General features: G+C 39.2%; 2 protein-coding genes across 7 annotated transcripts in view; one reads left to right on the forward strand and one right to left on the reverse strand.

Annotated features, from left to right (window-relative positions):
• IMMP1L (inner mitochondrial membrane peptidase subunit 1) overlaps nucleotides 1–18,415 on the forward strand; it is a 53,232-nt gene that overhangs the window by 8,376 nt on the left and 26,441 nt on the right. For 4 of the 6 annotated variants that reach the window (XR_012082452.2, XM_072985850.2, XM_072985851.2 and 1 more), the window contains exon 2: nucleotides 17,890–18,014. The exons of 1 other annotated variant lie outside the window; for it this stretch is intronic. Coding sequence is in view for 4 of the 5 variants with exons in the window: in XM_072985850.2 (XP_072841951.1) it covers nucleotides 17,910–18,014 (105 nt within the window). In the remaining variant the exon portion in view is untranslated. Of the gene's footprint in view, nucleotides 1–11,241; nucleotides 11,342–17,889; nucleotides 18,015–18,415 lie in introns of those variants that run through there. One more of the 6 variants, XM_078384024.1, reaches the window with a different exon arrangement.
• Nucleotides 2,356–18,415, reverse strand: part of DNAJC24 (DnaJ heat shock protein family (Hsp40) member C24) — a 110,504-nt gene continuing 94,444 nt past the window's right edge. The window contains exons 6-7 of the transcript XR_013540910.1: nucleotides 4,769–4,822; nucleotides 2,356–2,417 (exon numbers count right to left, since the gene is read on the reverse strand). The gene's annotated coding sequence lies outside the window, so the exon portion shown is untranslated. The remainder of the gene's footprint in view (nucleotides 2,418–4,768; nucleotides 4,823–18,415) is intronic.

Here is an 18,415-nt window from a genome sequence, read left to right on the forward strand (position 1 = left end):
AGTATGAAGATATTGGATCATGCTGGTCAGATTTGCATAGTCATGAAATTGGATTAGTTGTTGAATCACATGACTAGGAAGACTTTTAACCATGTGGTACATTTACTGTGGTGGATATATCGCGAACTCAGTCAAGGCATCGTGCTTCTTGAAGCATGTCACTAAGTATTTTCACAGAGAAAGTTATTTCACTTTCTTTACCTTTGTACAAACACAGTTGGGATGGGGTTGGGATGCCTGGGACTAGAAAACAACAATTTGAAAATATATTTTTATCGTCCAAATTCAGTAATTCACCACCCAGTCATATACAATGTGGAATGCTTTGCAGAACACACATGCATGATACCACTTCTATTGTTCCTTCATATTTCTCCTCTGAGCTCATCTGTTCCATAAAATCTTTGGCACAACCACCAGGTTCCATGCCATGCAGTAAATGAGCCTGTACATAAGCCTAAGCATGCATGAAAGGGGAAGAAAATCTGCATATTGTTTCCCTCTAGTCTTGATTGAGTTTCTGGTGGGAATAGTATCTGATAGGAAACATGCATACAGATACAGTAATACTACATAAATACAATAGTTCTACCATATAATCACATTCCAAAAACATAAAATTACAGTTTAAAAGTTTGATTCTTAGGTTGGAATCTTTATCCTAAGTCCTTGTGAGTTTGGACCCTGCGGTGCTGGAGTAATAGTCCTTCAATACAAAATACTGTTTTGCACTGATACTGTAGTTTGCTGCAACAAAGTGATGGTTTATTGATATAAAAAACTATTATGGAGGCAGCTTTTTTAAAAAAATAGAAGTTAATCAATTCTGTGAAAAATACATAGATGTGTTTAAGTGGCTTATAGTGGTTGCATTCCAGGAAGATAGTATAATTCATGGGGTCAGAACTAATGTACAAAGTTCTTTGGTCAGACTTGACGTCTTCCATCCCATTGCTAGGGTTATGGATTGTGGCCATGGTGTACAAACAATACATAATATTATAGGGATATGTCTTTCTGAGAACCATCCCAAGGAACATTAGAGAACACACATTAAAATAATTATTACTGAGTGTTAAAATCTGCCTGAGTATTATAAAAAAACAAAAAAAAATACATACTATTATTACCAAGATTTTAATATGACACAATGTTCACTTTGCTGCGATCAGTAAAATATTAATATTTGACGTGAACAGTAGAAAATCCATGGTGGAAATGGATCTTCTTAGACTGAACTGTCGTTATGAAGTTTTGTGAACTCTGTCAGATATATCTACATCCCATGAGTTGGATACCATTCCTTCCTGTATATTTTAACAAGTATTATGATTAGTTTTCCTGTACTTCATTGTATACCCAAAGAGTGCTAGCTAATTATTGGCATCAATATACTGTAATAACTTCAAGGATGCAACTGGAGGATAGATGAGGGGGCAGTATTTTAGGTACCTCATTTTTTGAAATACAAAGATGCAATTATCATATTTGAGACACAAGTAACTAAGCATCAGTAGGTATAACATGCTTAAAACCATGGCAGAGGTATTGTGGAGAAGCAGCTATTGTTAGGACAGAATATAGAGAAATAGAATGGTTTCTTATAAGCCAAGATGGCAGACCGGGGTGTATTTTATCTCCCTTTTTGTTCAGTCTGTACACAGAACATATATGGAAAGTTGAATTAGATTTAGATGAAAGAGGAGGGAAAATTGGTGAAGAAACGTTGGTAATTTAAGGTGATATATTAATGGCAGAAAGCAGCAATGGTTTGAAACTAATGAAGGTGAAAAAAGCATTCATTGTTGACAATGAAGAAACTGAAATTTTTAAACATTTTGTATTTCTCAGTTCAGTCATCAGACCAAATGGAGTCTGCAGCCAAGCAATCAGAAAAAGACTGAGACCTGTAAAGGCAACAATTGAGGAACTAGAAAAGATAATATTTGTTCTTTAGTCGTTTAGTTGTGTCCGACTCTTCGTGACCCCATGGACAGAGCACGCTAGGCCCTCGTGTCTTCCACTGCCTCCCGGAGTTGGGTCAAATTCATCTTGGTAGATTCGATGACACTGTCCAACCATCTCATCCTCTGTTGGGACTCTCCTCTTGCCTTCATACTTTCATAACATCAGGGTCTTTTCCAGGGAGTCTTCTCTTCTCATGAGATGGCCAAAGTATTGGAGTCTCAGCTTCAGGATCTGTCTTTCCAGTGAGCACTTAGGATTGATTTCCTTTAGAATGTATAGGTTTATTCTCCTTGCAGTCCAGGGAACTCTCAAGAGCCTCCACCAGCACCACAATTCAAAAGCATCAAAACATAATCTAGCATGAGGATATTTCACTGGAGACAAGGCCAAGATAATCCACACAATTGTATTTTCAATCACATGGCTGTGAAAGCTGGATATAAAGAAAGCTGACAGAAAAAATTGATTCATTAAAAGAAGGGGACTATATACAAAATACGAAATATAACAAAATATAATAATATAACAAAACTATTTGCACATTGAAGAAGGCATAATGTAAGAATACAAAAACATAAAGAGATGGAAATAACGAAAGTGATGAACATATGCTTTCTCTTTAACAGTGTTTATGAAAACTGAATAATATTTTTACTGTCTGGTTGTTACTGGTATGGATTGTGATCAATGAAACTATCTCTGAGACGTTAAGGAATAGGTTTGTAAAGTTAGATGTTGGAGTGACATGACAAAAACCACATCACTTGGACTAAGAAGTGGGAAGAAGGTTAAACCTTGGTTCTATATAGCCGCCTAGAGTGGTCTTATAGGCCAGATGGGTGGGGTATAAATCAAATAAATAAATAAATAAATCTGATATTAAATTTATAATTTTTGGATATTTACAGTGCTATAGGAGTTCATCCAAAGAATGCCTTCAAAGATAGCTAGAAAATCTTATTTAAACATCAGATAATTCTTGCTTGGGAACAGCCATAATCTCCCCCAATCCATTTTGTTTTTGTGGAGCACATTTATCACATGTGGCTGATATCATGAACATTGAAGTGATTGTACATTTCAATCTGTATATCAGGAGGTACATCTTTATGTCTTTAAGTGCCTGTTATCTGTAGAGGATAAGAAGGGTAAAACCCCCAAAAGCTTTTAATATATTTTTAAAAACCTTGGAAACTTTAAAGTTATTATTCAGGTGGCTTTATAAAATATCACTGTAATTAATATATTTAAATCAGAATTTTATGGTGGATTTAGAAAGAAGAGGCAGAGATGCTGGACAGTGGGGATGTGGAAGTAGCACAGACCAGAAATAATTGATAAGTCTGTCCATTTTAAGAGCAAGCCCTCAATCCAATTAATAGGAACTTTTCTGAAATAAAACCAACAGATAGTGTTTGTGAAGCCTTGGAAAAACCAAGAGTATAATACATTTCCTCTGATAAGTTTCCTCTACTAATGGCTTGACTAGCAATTGAATGTACTGTTACCTGCAATTATCCCAATGAAGAGTGTTTACAGTGTAGTATGTTTTTTTAAAAAGGGCTATAAAATTTTATGGCAGGACAGCACAGTTTGTTGTACAGATGGTTCTTTCCATAGTGTGGGGACTTTTTATTGAGAATTAAGACAACGTCCTTTTTGATAATAAAGCTTTCCATGAAAGCTCACACTGAAATAAATCTGTTAGTTTTTAAAGTCTACACAGTATCTGGCCTTTCCCCCATTACTCTTGCCAGCATCCTTTCTCTAGTTTGTTCACCCTGTGCTGTGCATATTCAGAACTGAATATAGAAGTCAAGCATGGAATGATAGGAAGAAATAAAAAGCAGTAGCCATGTAATGCAGATGTCAATAAATTAAGAAAGCACATCAAAAGGTTGCAATCCTAACTATACTTCCTTGAAATTAGGTTCTACTGAAATCAGCAGAACTTGTTATTGTAAGCTTATTAAAGGATATAAATGGAAGTTTAGATTTCAAATTCCAGAGAAGTTCAATTGGAACACTCAGTATCCTAGCATTCAGATGGCAAGATGCCTAGAGCAACTTACAGCTGTCAGTGTTATGCTCATCATCATGATCATCAGAAGATGACGAAATTTGAAATGTAATATAAAGCCAAATAAGCACAATAAAATGTGCTTTAACATTAATTGAGCTTATTTTTTCATACATTTCCCTTAGTGCTACTTCTCAGAGTGGAAAGCAAGAGAGATGCTTTACCATTATCATCATCCAGTGTATCCCTGTAGAACAAGGTTTTCAGCATTGCATTTGCATTTTTATACTGTTCTTCCCCAATAACTTCTTTCCATGAGTAACGAGTTTGTTAGAATGCAAGGATGAAAAGCTGGGGTTCTTAATTGTAAAAAGAAAATAAATAAATTCCATGTGGCCAATTGAAGATATTTGTTAGCCAGGCAAACAGGAGGTGGACACTGAAGCATGGATAGACAAATGAAAGATATATGATTATTCTACTCGTATCTATTTCAGCTTAGTTGCAACAACTTATTGAGATGGAGTCATTCCAAATACTTCTTGGAAAAGTGAGTTTTGAGCAGGGATTTAAAGCAAGTAATTTGCATATAATTTAGCAAGTTATTTTTCAAAATACAGTTCACATCTACTTTGGCCAAAACAAAAACATAAATTACATCTGTGTGTCTCATGTGCAGCTGACCAGAAATAAGAAACATCTGTGAATCCTGTTTCTGTTGCTCATTAGCATTTTGGAAAGCTGTGGAAGAGGTCAGTAGTTCCTCAGATTGGCATTTACCTGAATACGACCCTGGTTTCCTTCATAGCCTCTTAATATGTCAGGTTCTGTATCCTGAAATAAATGTTGTAAGAGTCAAACTTCATTCCGCTCCATAACTCTGATTAATCATTTCAAATGTATCAGTATTCTTTTTAAAGAAAACAGTGTTATATAGAAATATAGTATCTAGTCATCTCATTAGGCACTGCTATAAAAAAGAGCACATAACAGAGATGCATCACTTTTTTCTATACATAAATGTTCTACTTTGCATAAAATGCATTTGAATAAGTTTGAAAGTTAACAATATTTTGCAACTTGTAAATTCATGCTTATAGTACTCAAAGAAGATACTAACATGGAAAAAGTTGGGTGTAGTTGGCTTGAGTTATGAAGATCTTGATTGAGAAGCCATACAATGACCTCTGCCTCCCCAGAGCTGTGAGTGATGATCTTGGCTGTGCCAGTTTTTTATTCCTGTTTTATTTTAAACCAAAATATTTAATGTTTCCTGCTGCCTTTTATTTTATTTCATGCATTTAAAACTTGGGTGTAAAGGATAAAAGATCGTTTCCAAATACACTCAGCATACCATTTATGCATTACCATAGAGTTCACAATAGATCATATCACTTTTATGCCATCTTACAAGCTTAGCAGCACAAACAGAATAATCAACATATTATTTGGCTGTCATCTGCTGAACAGAAACCAGAGATCACAAGGTGGTTTTCCCTAGCTGCAGTAATGGCCTTTTTTGTTCCAAGCCCCCATCTGGGAGGGCCATGGTGTGTTATCATATGGAACGCGAGGTTTTCTGTAATCTGCTTAGCTGCACTGCAGTTTGAATCTTCATTCCATGTTTGAGTAATTTATAATTTTAATGAGACCATGGCTCTTGTGGGCTTTGAAATATATTAAAAGCTCTTTTGTGCATATGCTTTTGTTCTTGCTTAATAGGCTCAGTGTATTTAAACCTGATGAATTTTTATTCATGGATTTAGATGTCTGGGGATTAACTTAGACTGAATATCATTGCACTCATCTATCCTTATTTGGAAAATTCTGCATTTGTATTGCTTTTCTAAATGTATAATAAAATATGTTATTTGTCATGCAACAGCCAGGACTGGGCATTTTGAAATTATTTTATAATAAAATGGATTATTCACCATTGGGAATCCAGTCACTATCAGTCTGGTACTAAGTAATCCAGCTTAAAGAAGAAAATTGCATTAAAAAGTGGTAACTTTTTTCTAAAAATAATTTTTTTAAAATGCATGGACTTTGTGTGGGTTGATAGGAAGTTAATAGCTAGATGAAACTTAAGGTGTAAAGAGTTTATGTAGAAAAAAATGGAATGGCAGACGTCATAGTTTAATTTCATAGTTAGAATAGTTTAAATAGTTAGAACAATGCTTTGTTCATAAAGTACAACTTTGGATGGTTTAGGTCATTTTTTTAAAATTCAGACTCACAGATCACAATCTCTGGAGTGATAGGATGGGAGCGCGGAGGTCACGGCAGCGGCAGAATTGTGAGTGGACCATCCGGCCCCATGGAGCTGGACCCTCATTATGGCCACCTTTGTGTAGGGTATTCATATACAAATATGAATACCCACATCTCTAGTCTGTATGTTCTGTGTCCGTGGACACAGCTCACATTGAAATAAATGTATTAGTCTTAACGATGCCACAATACTTTTATTTGTGTGTTTGTTATATATGTGGAAACAGACTAATGTAACATAGCTGTTGTTTTAACAATAGGTTAATATGTCAGCCACACCATATGCAAATGAACTATATAGGGACAGAATTGCACCCTGCAATTGGCTGAATCAGTGAGTTCATTTTCTTAAAGTATTTTAATATATTTTTGTAAAATTTGCACTTGCACTTAAAAAGTGTGTACTTCTTCAGAGCTAGTGTTGTCCGATTGATGGGGAAGTGCACTCTGGTGAAACGAGGACAATTCAAGCAGAATTTATTATGTGTCATCAAGTTGGAACCAACCTATAGCAATCCTAAAAGTGCATTCAAAATAAGTAAGATATTTGAAGAATGGTTTTACCTGTTCCATCCCACCACCACCATGTGAGTTTCTGTGGCTGAGCAGGAGTTCAAACCCAGATCTCCTGAGTCCTCTTGTATCACTTTATCCACTACACTACACTGGGTATCTAGAAATTATCTAGAACTAAGGAAATTTTGCTTATCCTTCTTTTCCACAAATTTTGGGACACTTGGATGTATTTTCAGTATGGAATGTAAACATTTTAGTATTAAGTGCTGAAGATAAGAGTCTAAGCTTTGGGCACTTACATTTCTTAGTGGCTTCTTCAATTGCAAAAGGAACCTTTTGATAGAACTGGCAAAGTAATATGTAACCATTATTTATTTATGTATTTATATATTTATTTATGTATTTATTTATTTATTTAGATTTATACCCCGCCCATCTAGACTGAAGTTTACTCTGGGCGGCTAAATCATGATTGATAGCATTCTCAGTGAGTTTGTCAAATACCCTTAAAAAGGTGTCCAAATTAGTGACCATCACTACGTCTTGTAAGAGTCAATTCCACAGCTTAATTGTACTGTGCATAGTATTTCTATGTATCTGGCCTGAGATTTCCAATGTTCAGCTCCCACACAATTGAGACAGTGAGAAAAACCATACAGACTGACTTTTTCCACACCATGTAAAATTGTATGTATCTCTTTTGGCTTTCCTTATCCATCTTTTTTCAGACTTAGATGCCCAAACATTATAGACACTTCTCACAGAGAAATTTGCCTCCAGCTCTTTCACCATTCTGGTGACACTTTTTGGGCACCTTTTCTAGCTCTACAATATCCTTTCTGAGGTGAGGTAACTAGATTGGCACATTGTATTCTAAGTGTGATCATTACATGCTATCATTCCACATGAGTTGAATTTTGGGGGTGAAAAGCGTGACTTGAGGGAAGTGGGTGCTGCAATAGCAATGCAATGAGAAGTGGGAGCTATGGCAATTATAACAAAAGGTGTGAGAGATCTCATAGCTTTATGAAACTTTCATTTCAACATTATTTGTGTTCGAATGGTTGTTGTGGGTTTTTCGAGCTCTTTGGCCATGTTCTGAAGATTGATCTTCCTAACGTTTCGCCAGTCTCTGTGGCCGGCATCTTCAGAGAACAACACTCTGTGCTCTGGTGTAGTTGGCTTGGGAGTACAGAGTGCTCTCCTCTGAAGATGCCGGCCACAGAGACTGGCAAAACGTTAGGAAGAACAACCTTCAGAACACGGCCAAAGAGCCCGAAAAACCCACAACAATCATTAGATCCCAGCCGTGAAAGCCTTCGCGAATACATTATTTGTGTTCATTTCCCAGCGTTAGTGGATTGTGTTCATGAGTAAAGCTTTAAGGAAGCCAGTCTAGAAGATCACTTGGAGAAACCACATAATAAATCCTAGATCTCTAGCAAACCTATGAAAAGTTTTTAAGATTGCTTCCATTTCAGACCAATTCTAAAGCTACATGTTGAATCGAGCAGAAAAAGACCCATGTCCAAGTATGCAACATAACATGGCTACTTCCTTGACCTGAGGCTGCAGGTGAGCACAATGGCTGGGTGGCACCTCAGGTACGCTAGCTTGTGCAATTGTCCAGTTGAAGCTGTATGTATCTAACAGGATTCTGGCCAGTGGGTTAGAATTCCAGAAAAAGACAGCATATGAGTATTAAAACTAATAGTTCAGAAAAGTACAATAAACATGACTACATGTAATTTGGAAATAATTCATAAGAAAGTGAGTTTAATTGGTTTACATGTAGTGAACAAACAGCAGAGATAAAATGCTTATGGTAGGAATACGGACACATTTCTGTGTCCACAACAAAGATGATTAATTACCAGGGTCACTTTTGGTGTATATTAAATATGAAAATATTTCTTTGCTTTACTTCATTGGCATCTTCATTCATAAATGTTACAAGAAAATTTTTTTTGACATGTTCTGTTTCCTGCATTAATGGCAACTTAAATTTTTTTTAATACATTATGTATTTATTGAATTTGATAATACCTATGGTTAGAGAAGGATTCTTTGCTTTTATTATGTGCATTCTCAATTGCAATCCAAGATTACCAGACACACAATGTTAATTTCCACATTTAGTTTATGTACATTTCACTTAGAGCACCATTATTTCAGAAGCTTTAAAAATGGAACAAAAAAAGGGGTGGGGGAATAATGATTGTGCTATCCTCACAGGAGCTGTCAATAAAAGCTGTAATACGGGATTTAGGAATCTGGAAATGGCCAACTAATTTATGTGAATCTATTTTACTTGAACTAGAAAGGCAAAGCTCTGTTTCGTCTGCACTGCATATTGCAGAGCACAGGCTGTCTATAGAAAACCAGGCGGCTGCATATGGATAGTCCCTTGATATCATTCACTTGCTGTGTAATCTTATTATGCAAAGTTCTAATCTTCACTAGTATGAATGCCTCTGGGTCAGAATATAGTCATATCAGGGTTTTTAAGGTCATGTTTTGTGATCCTTAGCTTATTCTTCTAAGTAGGGCTGGGATTTAAAGGGTATTCCCCAGACACTAGCAGAGATAGACACAGCAGAACCTGCTGCCTTTTTGGAAGACAAGACCAACATGAGGTCCCTGGTAGGATTAAACTTGATTTGTAGCTGTAGGATTTTTTAACAGATGTATTATTGGACAGGGAATAGGGGCCACCAGCACAGCGAAATTGGATCACGACTGGCATTCTCGGGGAGTCTGCTGGCTGCTAAAACAGCAGCTGCATGTGGATTTGACTTCTTTCAGGTGAAGCGACTTCCAGTCATTTGGAAAGGATGGGATGAAAAGGAGCCTTGGTGATAATTTTGATGTCTGCAAGATTTAGTATCAGTGTAATGGGATTATCTCTAACACCTTCACTGTAGAAAAAGCCACCTGGCGCTATAACTGGCAGCAACTGCGAACTAATCCTTTCCCATCTCTTGGATGTCATTCATGAAGCTTGCGGCGATTTCTACCCTGCTAGGTGTGATTAATTTTATAAACAAGAGGGGGAAATCAGGAAGTGAAGAAGTGCACAGATACTTGAATTTATATTTCAGATTTGGTTTTGGATCAGATATAAATTATCAGGTAAAATGTGTACTGAACACCAACAATCATGTTGTGCCTTTACTCATACATTTTTATTTCTGGGATGAAGATGTGAACAGGAATTATGGCACAGAACATGTCAGTGTCTTAAATTAGGTCTAAACAATTAAGTCAGCAGTCTAGAAAAGGCCACAGGCAAAAAGCAGTCTGTCCACACAGAAACTGCTTAAGTGTATAAGCATGATCTAGGGAACAACAGAACTGTTAGTCTTTTGGTAGGGTGGAGTTTATTATGTCATCTGAACAATGTTACAGCCTTCTATTAAGTTGGGTGATTGTGTGAACTTATTTCTGTGCAATGTACAGTATACAAATTTTGGCTGAGGAGTTTTCCTACCATTGTCACTATGGGAAAGATAATGTATTATTGTAGTTGTAGAAGAGGTAGCCATGTTAGTTTGTGCAAGCATTATGGGTAAAAGCAAAATAGAAATAAAAGAGTAAAAACAAAAACAAAACAGACAAAAATGTGGGATCTTAAAGTCTAACTTTTATATTTTCAATGTGAGCTTGATCAATATAAAAGTTAGTCTTTAAGGTGCCATCATGTTTTTGTTTTTTTTCTTTTTATTTCTGTTTTGCTTTTACTTATAATTAATGCATTATGTTGCCTTTAAACAGATGTCTTATATCACAAATGAGTTTTTTCTTAAGCATATTGCTTTACTGTTTGTATTACATATTGCTGTAATGTTTATTTCTATCTGTTGGACTGCCTGTAGATAAGTTTACTATGCGACAAATAACACATCAAGATGCTCAGGCATTTTTCCTTTTCCTAAAGAAATACTGCTTAGAGTAGTTTATGAAGATTTTTTTTTTGCCTAAGTAAATATTAACACGAGCCAACTAATGTAAATTTACAAGTAATGTAGCTGAAGGACAGTATTTGCTTGATCCAGGTGACCACTTTGCTCAAAGACCAGCAGCCATTTGTAGTTGAGTAGCTTTCTGTTGAAAAAATGCAATTACATAGCACAGCATTTTTGTACACAGCTGACTATATTAATTATTGCATATTACTGTGTCCTGCTCTTTAATGCTGAAAAAAGAATGAGGTTTTAATGGCCTGGGAGTATTTAGTTACGTTATTAAATCAATCACCATTCTGCAGTGCTCTTGCTATGTTCTAATTTGCAGCAAACATCCTGCATGGAACACAGGTAAGAGTAGAAAAGTGCATTTAGTACTTTAGTATAAATCTGAAAAACTAACTGATGCAAAAATCTGTAATGTGCAAGACCTTCCATAGGACTTCCACATCCTACTACTCTCCATCTTTCCTCATCTACTTCCCTTTCTCTTTTCAGTACTTTCCAGTTCCGCCTGCCAAAATTTGCTTTAGTTAATTTATCATCATAATTGCCCACAAACACACACTGTCCTGCCACTTTCCAGCTCATACAGCAGGTACAAGCAAGCCCCTACTATTTTTGGTTCTCTATAGAAAATTTACCAAGCCATACCAAATAATTATTTCTATTTTGATCAAAAGTATACTGTAGCCTTAAGTGTTCTGGTAGTTATGAGGAAAAGATTCTGTATGAAATCTTGTAACCTTGCCCATTTTACAGCAGAAAATATACATTGTATAGCTAAATTACACTTATTACCTTTTAAATATAATAAAACGTCTGATGGCCATGAAACGAGTCAATTTCTTTAATAATTTCGGGAATAAACAAAAGAAAAGTTCAACTATAAATTGTTGGGATCTGCAAGATGAGGAGAAGTAGGGGCAGGTTAATGATCATCCTTACTGGAAAACTGACCTGGGCCCAAAAACAATGTCTGCTATATACATTGTAAAGGCATACAATTTCCCCACAATAAATAAAATGGGTCTTGGTTTATTTTAATAGGTCAACTACAATTAGGACTAATATTTAACAGTGAAACTAAAAAGAGACTGAATTAATATCAAACAAAGCAATTTCACTCTTTATCATACTTATTTTGCTGGAAAAGAAATTAGATGAAGATTTAACATTTCTTTCCATCTATTTTTGGCAATCCTAAGTTCGTCTCTCTCCAAAGCATTCATACTGAATGTTTATGTCTTCCTCGGCAGCTAACATTCTTACGTATCTGTTTTCTCATGCTATCCTCTGGTAACTGGGACCTTTCTTCTATTGCATTAATCTTTTATTTGGAGTGAACAAATAAGCTTTTAGGCTCAGATTGCTTTCTAGCTGAGGAGGTCTTCCTGGCAATTACTGCAGGGAAGACTTTTGTCACTGTAGCTCCTGCTACATACTTTGTGGTCATTAATTCCCACCTGTATTATGACACAGATGGATCTGCTGACACCCAATCTTTCGTTTTCCTTCTGGGAGAAAACATTAAACTCACATTTTACCCTCTGACAAGGGTTTAGCCCAAAGTCTTGAAATTTCCTTAGCTGATTAAAACACATTTTTTTCACTATGGTCTGTGAATAAACTATGATTGAAACTGTAATTAGTTCTAACTACATCTGTTCATGCTTCATCTTACATGTGCCCTTTTGCCCATGCATCATCAGTTTTTTTAAACTGACATTAAGACTTTGCCGACAGTCTACATTATTAAAATCTTACAGTTTTTGTGAATAGGAAGTTAATAATTCCACCATGTTGCCAGAAATTGTTATATTCTATGGCACTGCTGAACAGTGCTTAGTCACTAAATTATAATAAGCCTGCTAAACCCTCCATTTGGTCATGCACAATGTTGTGAAAGTGTAATTGTACAAGATTTTACACAACAGTTACTAAAATAAATGTGAGGAAATGTTCTGATTAGATATAGGACACGTATTCATCTCCCAGGGGAGCCAAATACAAATATTGGCATCATAGGTACCTGGGCCATTTTGACCCTCTCCAGAGAACCAGCTGGTCCACTTACTGCTCATGGCCATCGTTCACATTGCACCAATAATGGAAGTAGCCCAGCTGGTGCTTCCCCACATCCCTACATAGCCACCCACTCTGACAAGGAGTCAGGATGACACATCTCCCCGCTTAGCTGCTGAGTGGTCAGTAGCGCAGGGAGGCAAGGTTGTGCCGGATGGGCTATTTCCACAATGGGCATGGCACGAACAATGATGGCTGCATGCATCACGTGGCATGCGTTAAGTGGACCAGCTAGTTGTGAGGGAGCGTCCAAATGGTCCAGGCACCTGTTGTGCCAATATTTGGCCAGTTGCTCTGTCCCATGGCATTTAGGTCATTGAGTTCCTCAGGGCTCGATACTGTCCCCCATGCTGTTTAACATCTGCATGGAACCGCTGGGAGAGGTTATCAGGAGGTTTGGGCTGAGGAGTCAGCAATATGCAGACACCCAGCTCTACCTCTCATTCTCTACCAATCCAGGTGAGGCGGTTTCTGTGCTGAACTCATGTCTGGACCTGATTATGGACTGGATGAGGTTTAATAAATTGAAACTCAATCCAGACAAGACGGAAATGCTGTTAGTGGGTGCTTCACCGGACAGACTGGAGGGCCATTTCCCTGCCCTGAATGGGGTTACACTTCCCCTAAGGGACAGGATCCACAGCTTGGGGGTGCTCCTGGACTCCAGTCTAACTCTGGAAGCCCAGGTGGACTCAATGGCCAAGGGTGCCTTCCTTCAGCTAAGGAAATTATACCGGCTACAACTTACCTGGACGAGCAGAGTCTCATGATAGTTACACACTCACTGGTAACATCTTGTATAGATTACTTCAAAGCGCTCAACGTGGGGCTGCCTTTGAAGACAGTTCATCAACTGCAACTGGTCCAGAATTGAGCTGCGCGGCTGGTGAGTGGTGGTGCCACTAGGGGACACATCAAGCTGATTCTGTTTAAATTACATTGGCTACCAGTTGCTGCCCGGGCCCAATTCAAAGTGCTTGTTTTGACATATAAAGCCCTAAATGGCTTGGGCCCTGGATACCTGAAGGATCGCCTCCTTCCATATGAAACTACCCGGCAGTTAAGATCTAGCCAGGGGGCCCTTTTGAAAGAGCCATCCCTCAAGGAGGTAAGAGGGACAGCTTGTAGACAAAGGGCCTTTTCGGCAGCTGCCCCCAGACTATGGAATGCCATCCTGACTGAGATTCATCTGGTGCAGACGCTGATGACATTTTGGCACCAGGTCAAAACCTTCCTGTTCAAAAAGGCTTTTAATTGAAATAATATCAACTGTGGGTCCTGATGGTAATTTTTAGAGTACAGTGGTGCCTCGCTTAATGAGCACTTCGTTTAATGACGAATTCGCTTAGCGATGACGTTTTCAGAGCGTTTTTGCGCTCCGTTTAACGATGGTCCCTATGGGTGATTTTCGCTTAGCAATGTTGGGACCATGCTTCGCATAACGATTAAATTTTTGGGTCCCCTGTTTCGCTTAACGATGGTTTAACAGCCTCATGTTTGCTATTTTTTAAATGTTATAAAGTTAGTTTGCTGTTTAAAATGTTTGAAATCATAAAGTGCACTTTTAATAAACCCTTTGTTAACCAAATTTGACTTTGTTCTGACTCTTTTTAAATTTGTTGTTGATTTTTTCCCCCCATTGAGATGCACTGAATAGGTTTCAATGCATTTCAATTGGGGAACTGCATTTTGCTTAGCGATGTTTCCTATGGCGATTTTCGCTTAAGGACGGCAATTCGTTCCTATTGGAACGGATTATCCGGTTTTCAATGCACTTCAGTGGGAAACCGCGTTTCGCTTAGCGATGTTTTCACTTATCGACAAATTTTTTGGAACCAATTAAAATTGTTAAGTGAGGCACCACTGTATATATTTTAATTGTATTTTAATTGTTTTATCTTTTTTGCTGTGTTTTAATTGTTGTAAGCCACCCAGAGACTTTTAGGTAGTGTGGGCGGCATATAAGTTAAATAAATAAATAAATAAATGAATGAATGAATGAATGAATGAATGAATAAACAAACAAACAAACAAACAAACAAACAAATAAATAAATAAATAAAGGAAACCATATTGTAATGATTCTGCTTCTTTCTGAAAAATGGATTTCAGAAATGCTGGGTGGCAGTTGCTCCACCACATGTAGAAATGTCTGAGGCATATGACTTGCTTTGGCATACAGGATTAGCTGGCTGGATAACTCCATGAGTCAGGTATCTGGCTGTCTAGCCAGAGGTTGGGAGTTCAGTTCCCCACTGTTCATCCCGGAAGAGTCAGCCTGTGTAGCCTCGGGCAAGTTGCACAGTCCCAGGAAACCCCCAGAAGGAGGGAGTGGTAGACCACTTCCGAGTACACTATAACTAGAAAACCCTGAAAAGGGTCATCATAAGTCAGAAATGATTTGATGGCACATTGTTGTTGCTATTCAGAAATACCAGGCATAGTCAACCAAGCTTATATAAACATTCCAGCATCATATAACAGATACAGGTTTTAGCCTGTTGTTGTTGTTGTTGTTGTTGTTGTTGTTGTTGTTGTTGTTGTTGTTGTTGTTGTTGTTGTTGTTGTTGTTGTTGTTGTTAATTAAAATTAATTAATTAAAAAGACCAAGCACAGTCAATCAAAACTATAAAAACACTGACTGGTATTATATACAGTAACAGATACAATTTTTAAACCAAAAACCTTAGTACAGTGGTGCCTCGTATAACGAGTGCCCCATTTAACGACGAATTCGCATAGCGATGGCATTTTTGCCATCGCTTTTGCGATCGCATACCGATGTTGCCTATGGAGAAAAATCGCTTTGCAATGTTTTCCTCATAGGCGCCATTTTCCCCCAGCTGAGCGGCAGGAGCCTCCGAAGGAGCGCTCCTGCCACTCAGCTGGGGGAAAATGCCGGTGGTAGCCTCGGAAGGACCCTTCGGAAGGGTCCTTCGGAGGCAACCGCCGGGATTCCCCTTCAGAGGGGGCATTTTCCCCGAGCTGAACCCCGCCGCTCAGCTGGGGGAAAATGCTGGCGGTAGCCTTGGAAGGACCCTTCCGAAGGGTCCTTCCGAGCATCCAGATTCCCCCACCCTCCCACCCTCCTCCCGCGGCTTGGATCCAAGCCGCGGTGGCAACCCCAGCCATGACTGGACTCCGTAGAGTCCGGCCATGGCTGGAGTAGCTGCCGCGGCTCAGATCCAAGCCGCGAGGGGAGGGGGGAGAGTGAGGGGTCCGGATCCCTTTCAGGCATCCCGTCCTCAATCCCACCCGCCACCATTTACCCATGGCTTGGGTAACTGGCGGCGGGTGGGATCCAAGCCTGGGATGCCTGAAAGGCATCCGGACCCCCACCCTTCCCCCGCGGCTTGGATCCGAGCTGCGGCGGCTACCCCAGCCATGGCCGGACTCTAGGGAGTCCGGCCATGGCTGGGGTTGCCACCGCGGGTCGGATCTGGGCATGCGGACCCCCCACCCTCCCTCCGTGGCTTGGATCCGAGCCGTGGCGGCAACCCCAGCCATGGCTGGACTCCCTAGAGTCCGGCCATGGCTGCAGTAGATGGCGCGGCTCGGATCCAAGCCGCGAGGGGAGGGGGGAGAGTGGGGGGATCCGAAAATGCCGGCTTCGGGTGGATGGGGGGAGGAGGGATTCCCCCCTCATTCTCCCGACCCAGGCTAAAATGCCGGCTTCGGGTGGATGGGGGGGAGGACGGATTCCCCCCTCATTCACCTGAGCCGGGCTAAAATGCTGGCTTCAGGTGGATGGGGGGGAGGAGGGATTCCCCCCTCATTCACCCAAGCCGGGCTAAAATGCCTGCTTTGGGTGGATAGGGAGGGAGGAGGGATTCCCCCCTCATTCACCCGAGCCGGGCTAAAATGCCGGCTTCGGGTGGATAGGGGGGGGAGGAGGGATTCCCCCCCCCCATCCACCCGAGCTGGGTGAAAGGGGGGAAGCCGGGCTGGCTAGCTGGCAGTGCTTTGCCATGATCCGTTCCCTGCTTGGGGAACGGATCATGGCAAAGCAATGGTTAACAGCTGGTGGGCGGTTTCAAAATGGTCACCCGCTGTTTTGCCTCACTTAAGAGGCACAGAAAATGGCCGCCCCTATGGAGGATCTTCGCTGAACGGTGAGTTTTCAGTCCTTTGGAACGCATTAACCGGGTTTTAATGCGTTTCAATGGGCTTTTTTATTTCGCTTTACGAGGTTTCCATATAGCGACGTTAATCCTGGAACGGATTAACATCGCTATGCGGGGCACCACTGTATCTGTTAAATATTGACACAGTATGTATGCTATTCCTAATATTGCTGTTTTTAGTAACTCTGATGGTGTCATTTCTGAGATCTGCAACGACTTATAGTACTGTATGAAATTTCTTCATATTGTTCCCAAATGACTTCGGGGATCACTGAGTGTGTTTCATCCACAAGCGAGATAGTTCGATTGCCAGTTTCCTGTATTTTGTTAATTTTTCCGATTCTTTATTTTCAACTGTGGCATCTCCCAAATTGCAATGTCATGATCCAAACCCATGGTCCCAAAATACATTGTCAGCAGTGAATAGGCCATACTCCAAATGGGTGCTAACATGTATTCCTTCCAAAATATATGCCAAGGTCCCATTCACATGGATCAAAAATTTGCCCCTCACCACAGTGAGGCTTTCAGAAACAGTTGATACTAGTAGAGATTTGATAAAAGTCTGACTGCAGCACTGGGTGTATTTTTCCAGTGGGGTTACAACACTGGGAAGGGTTAGCTCTTTCTTCTATGTTTCAATGAGGCTTTTAAATGCCTCATTTGAAACCACTGCTGACATTTTGTAAAGGCTAACTGCAGTATGGAAAGGCAAGGAGAATTGCTTTCTGAAAGCCAATTGAAGATAATACATCCCCATCCCCCTAATTAGAAAAGGGAAAATCCATTCTATAATCAGGGTGAAGAGAATGCTAATGTTTTTACTGAAAAAACATTTTAACACTTTATTGTTGTGAACTGCTCAGAGTTATACACAGGCACTAGAAGGGAAGGATGTGCATTAAATATTGGGAATATTTCTTTTCCCTTAAACCAGGACCAGCTCACAACAGTGCAATGCTCAAAGATATTGCTGGAAAAACTTTTCGGCTTCTTGGTTATACCATTCAGTACGGATGCATAGCTCATTGTGCTTTTGAATATCTTGGAGGAATTGTTGTGGTGAGTTAACAAAAAGATTTAAAAATGTATATTTATTAACAGTGGAAAGAGCTATAAACGTAGTGCCTGAATTTTCAGATGTATTATTATTATTATTATTGTAGTTGTTATAGTATTGTCATCCTCATCATCCAGATTATTAACATAGAACTTGTTTTGATAAAAGGCCATTTGGGGCATGCTCATTTGATCTGCTCCCATATAGAACCTGTGAGACAGGAGGGTTCACTACGGTAGGTAGTCTCTGGCCTTCACCGTCATCCATGTTTTTTGTCCATGAAGCCTCTTTAAGTCATATTTCCAAAGTAATGGGACAATATATCTCTAGTGGACTTTTACAAGATTGAAGGAGCCTTCAGAGTAAAAAAAATAAAAATAATTAAAAAAAACCCTCAAGCAAC

Source organism: Pogona vitticeps, chromosome 1, assembly GCF_051106095.1.
Source record: "Pogona vitticeps strain Pit_001003342236 chromosome 1, PviZW2.1, whole genome shotgun sequence".
NCBI classification, from domain to species: Eukaryota; Metazoa; Chordata; class Lepidosauria; order Squamata; family Agamidae; genus Pogona; species Pogona vitticeps.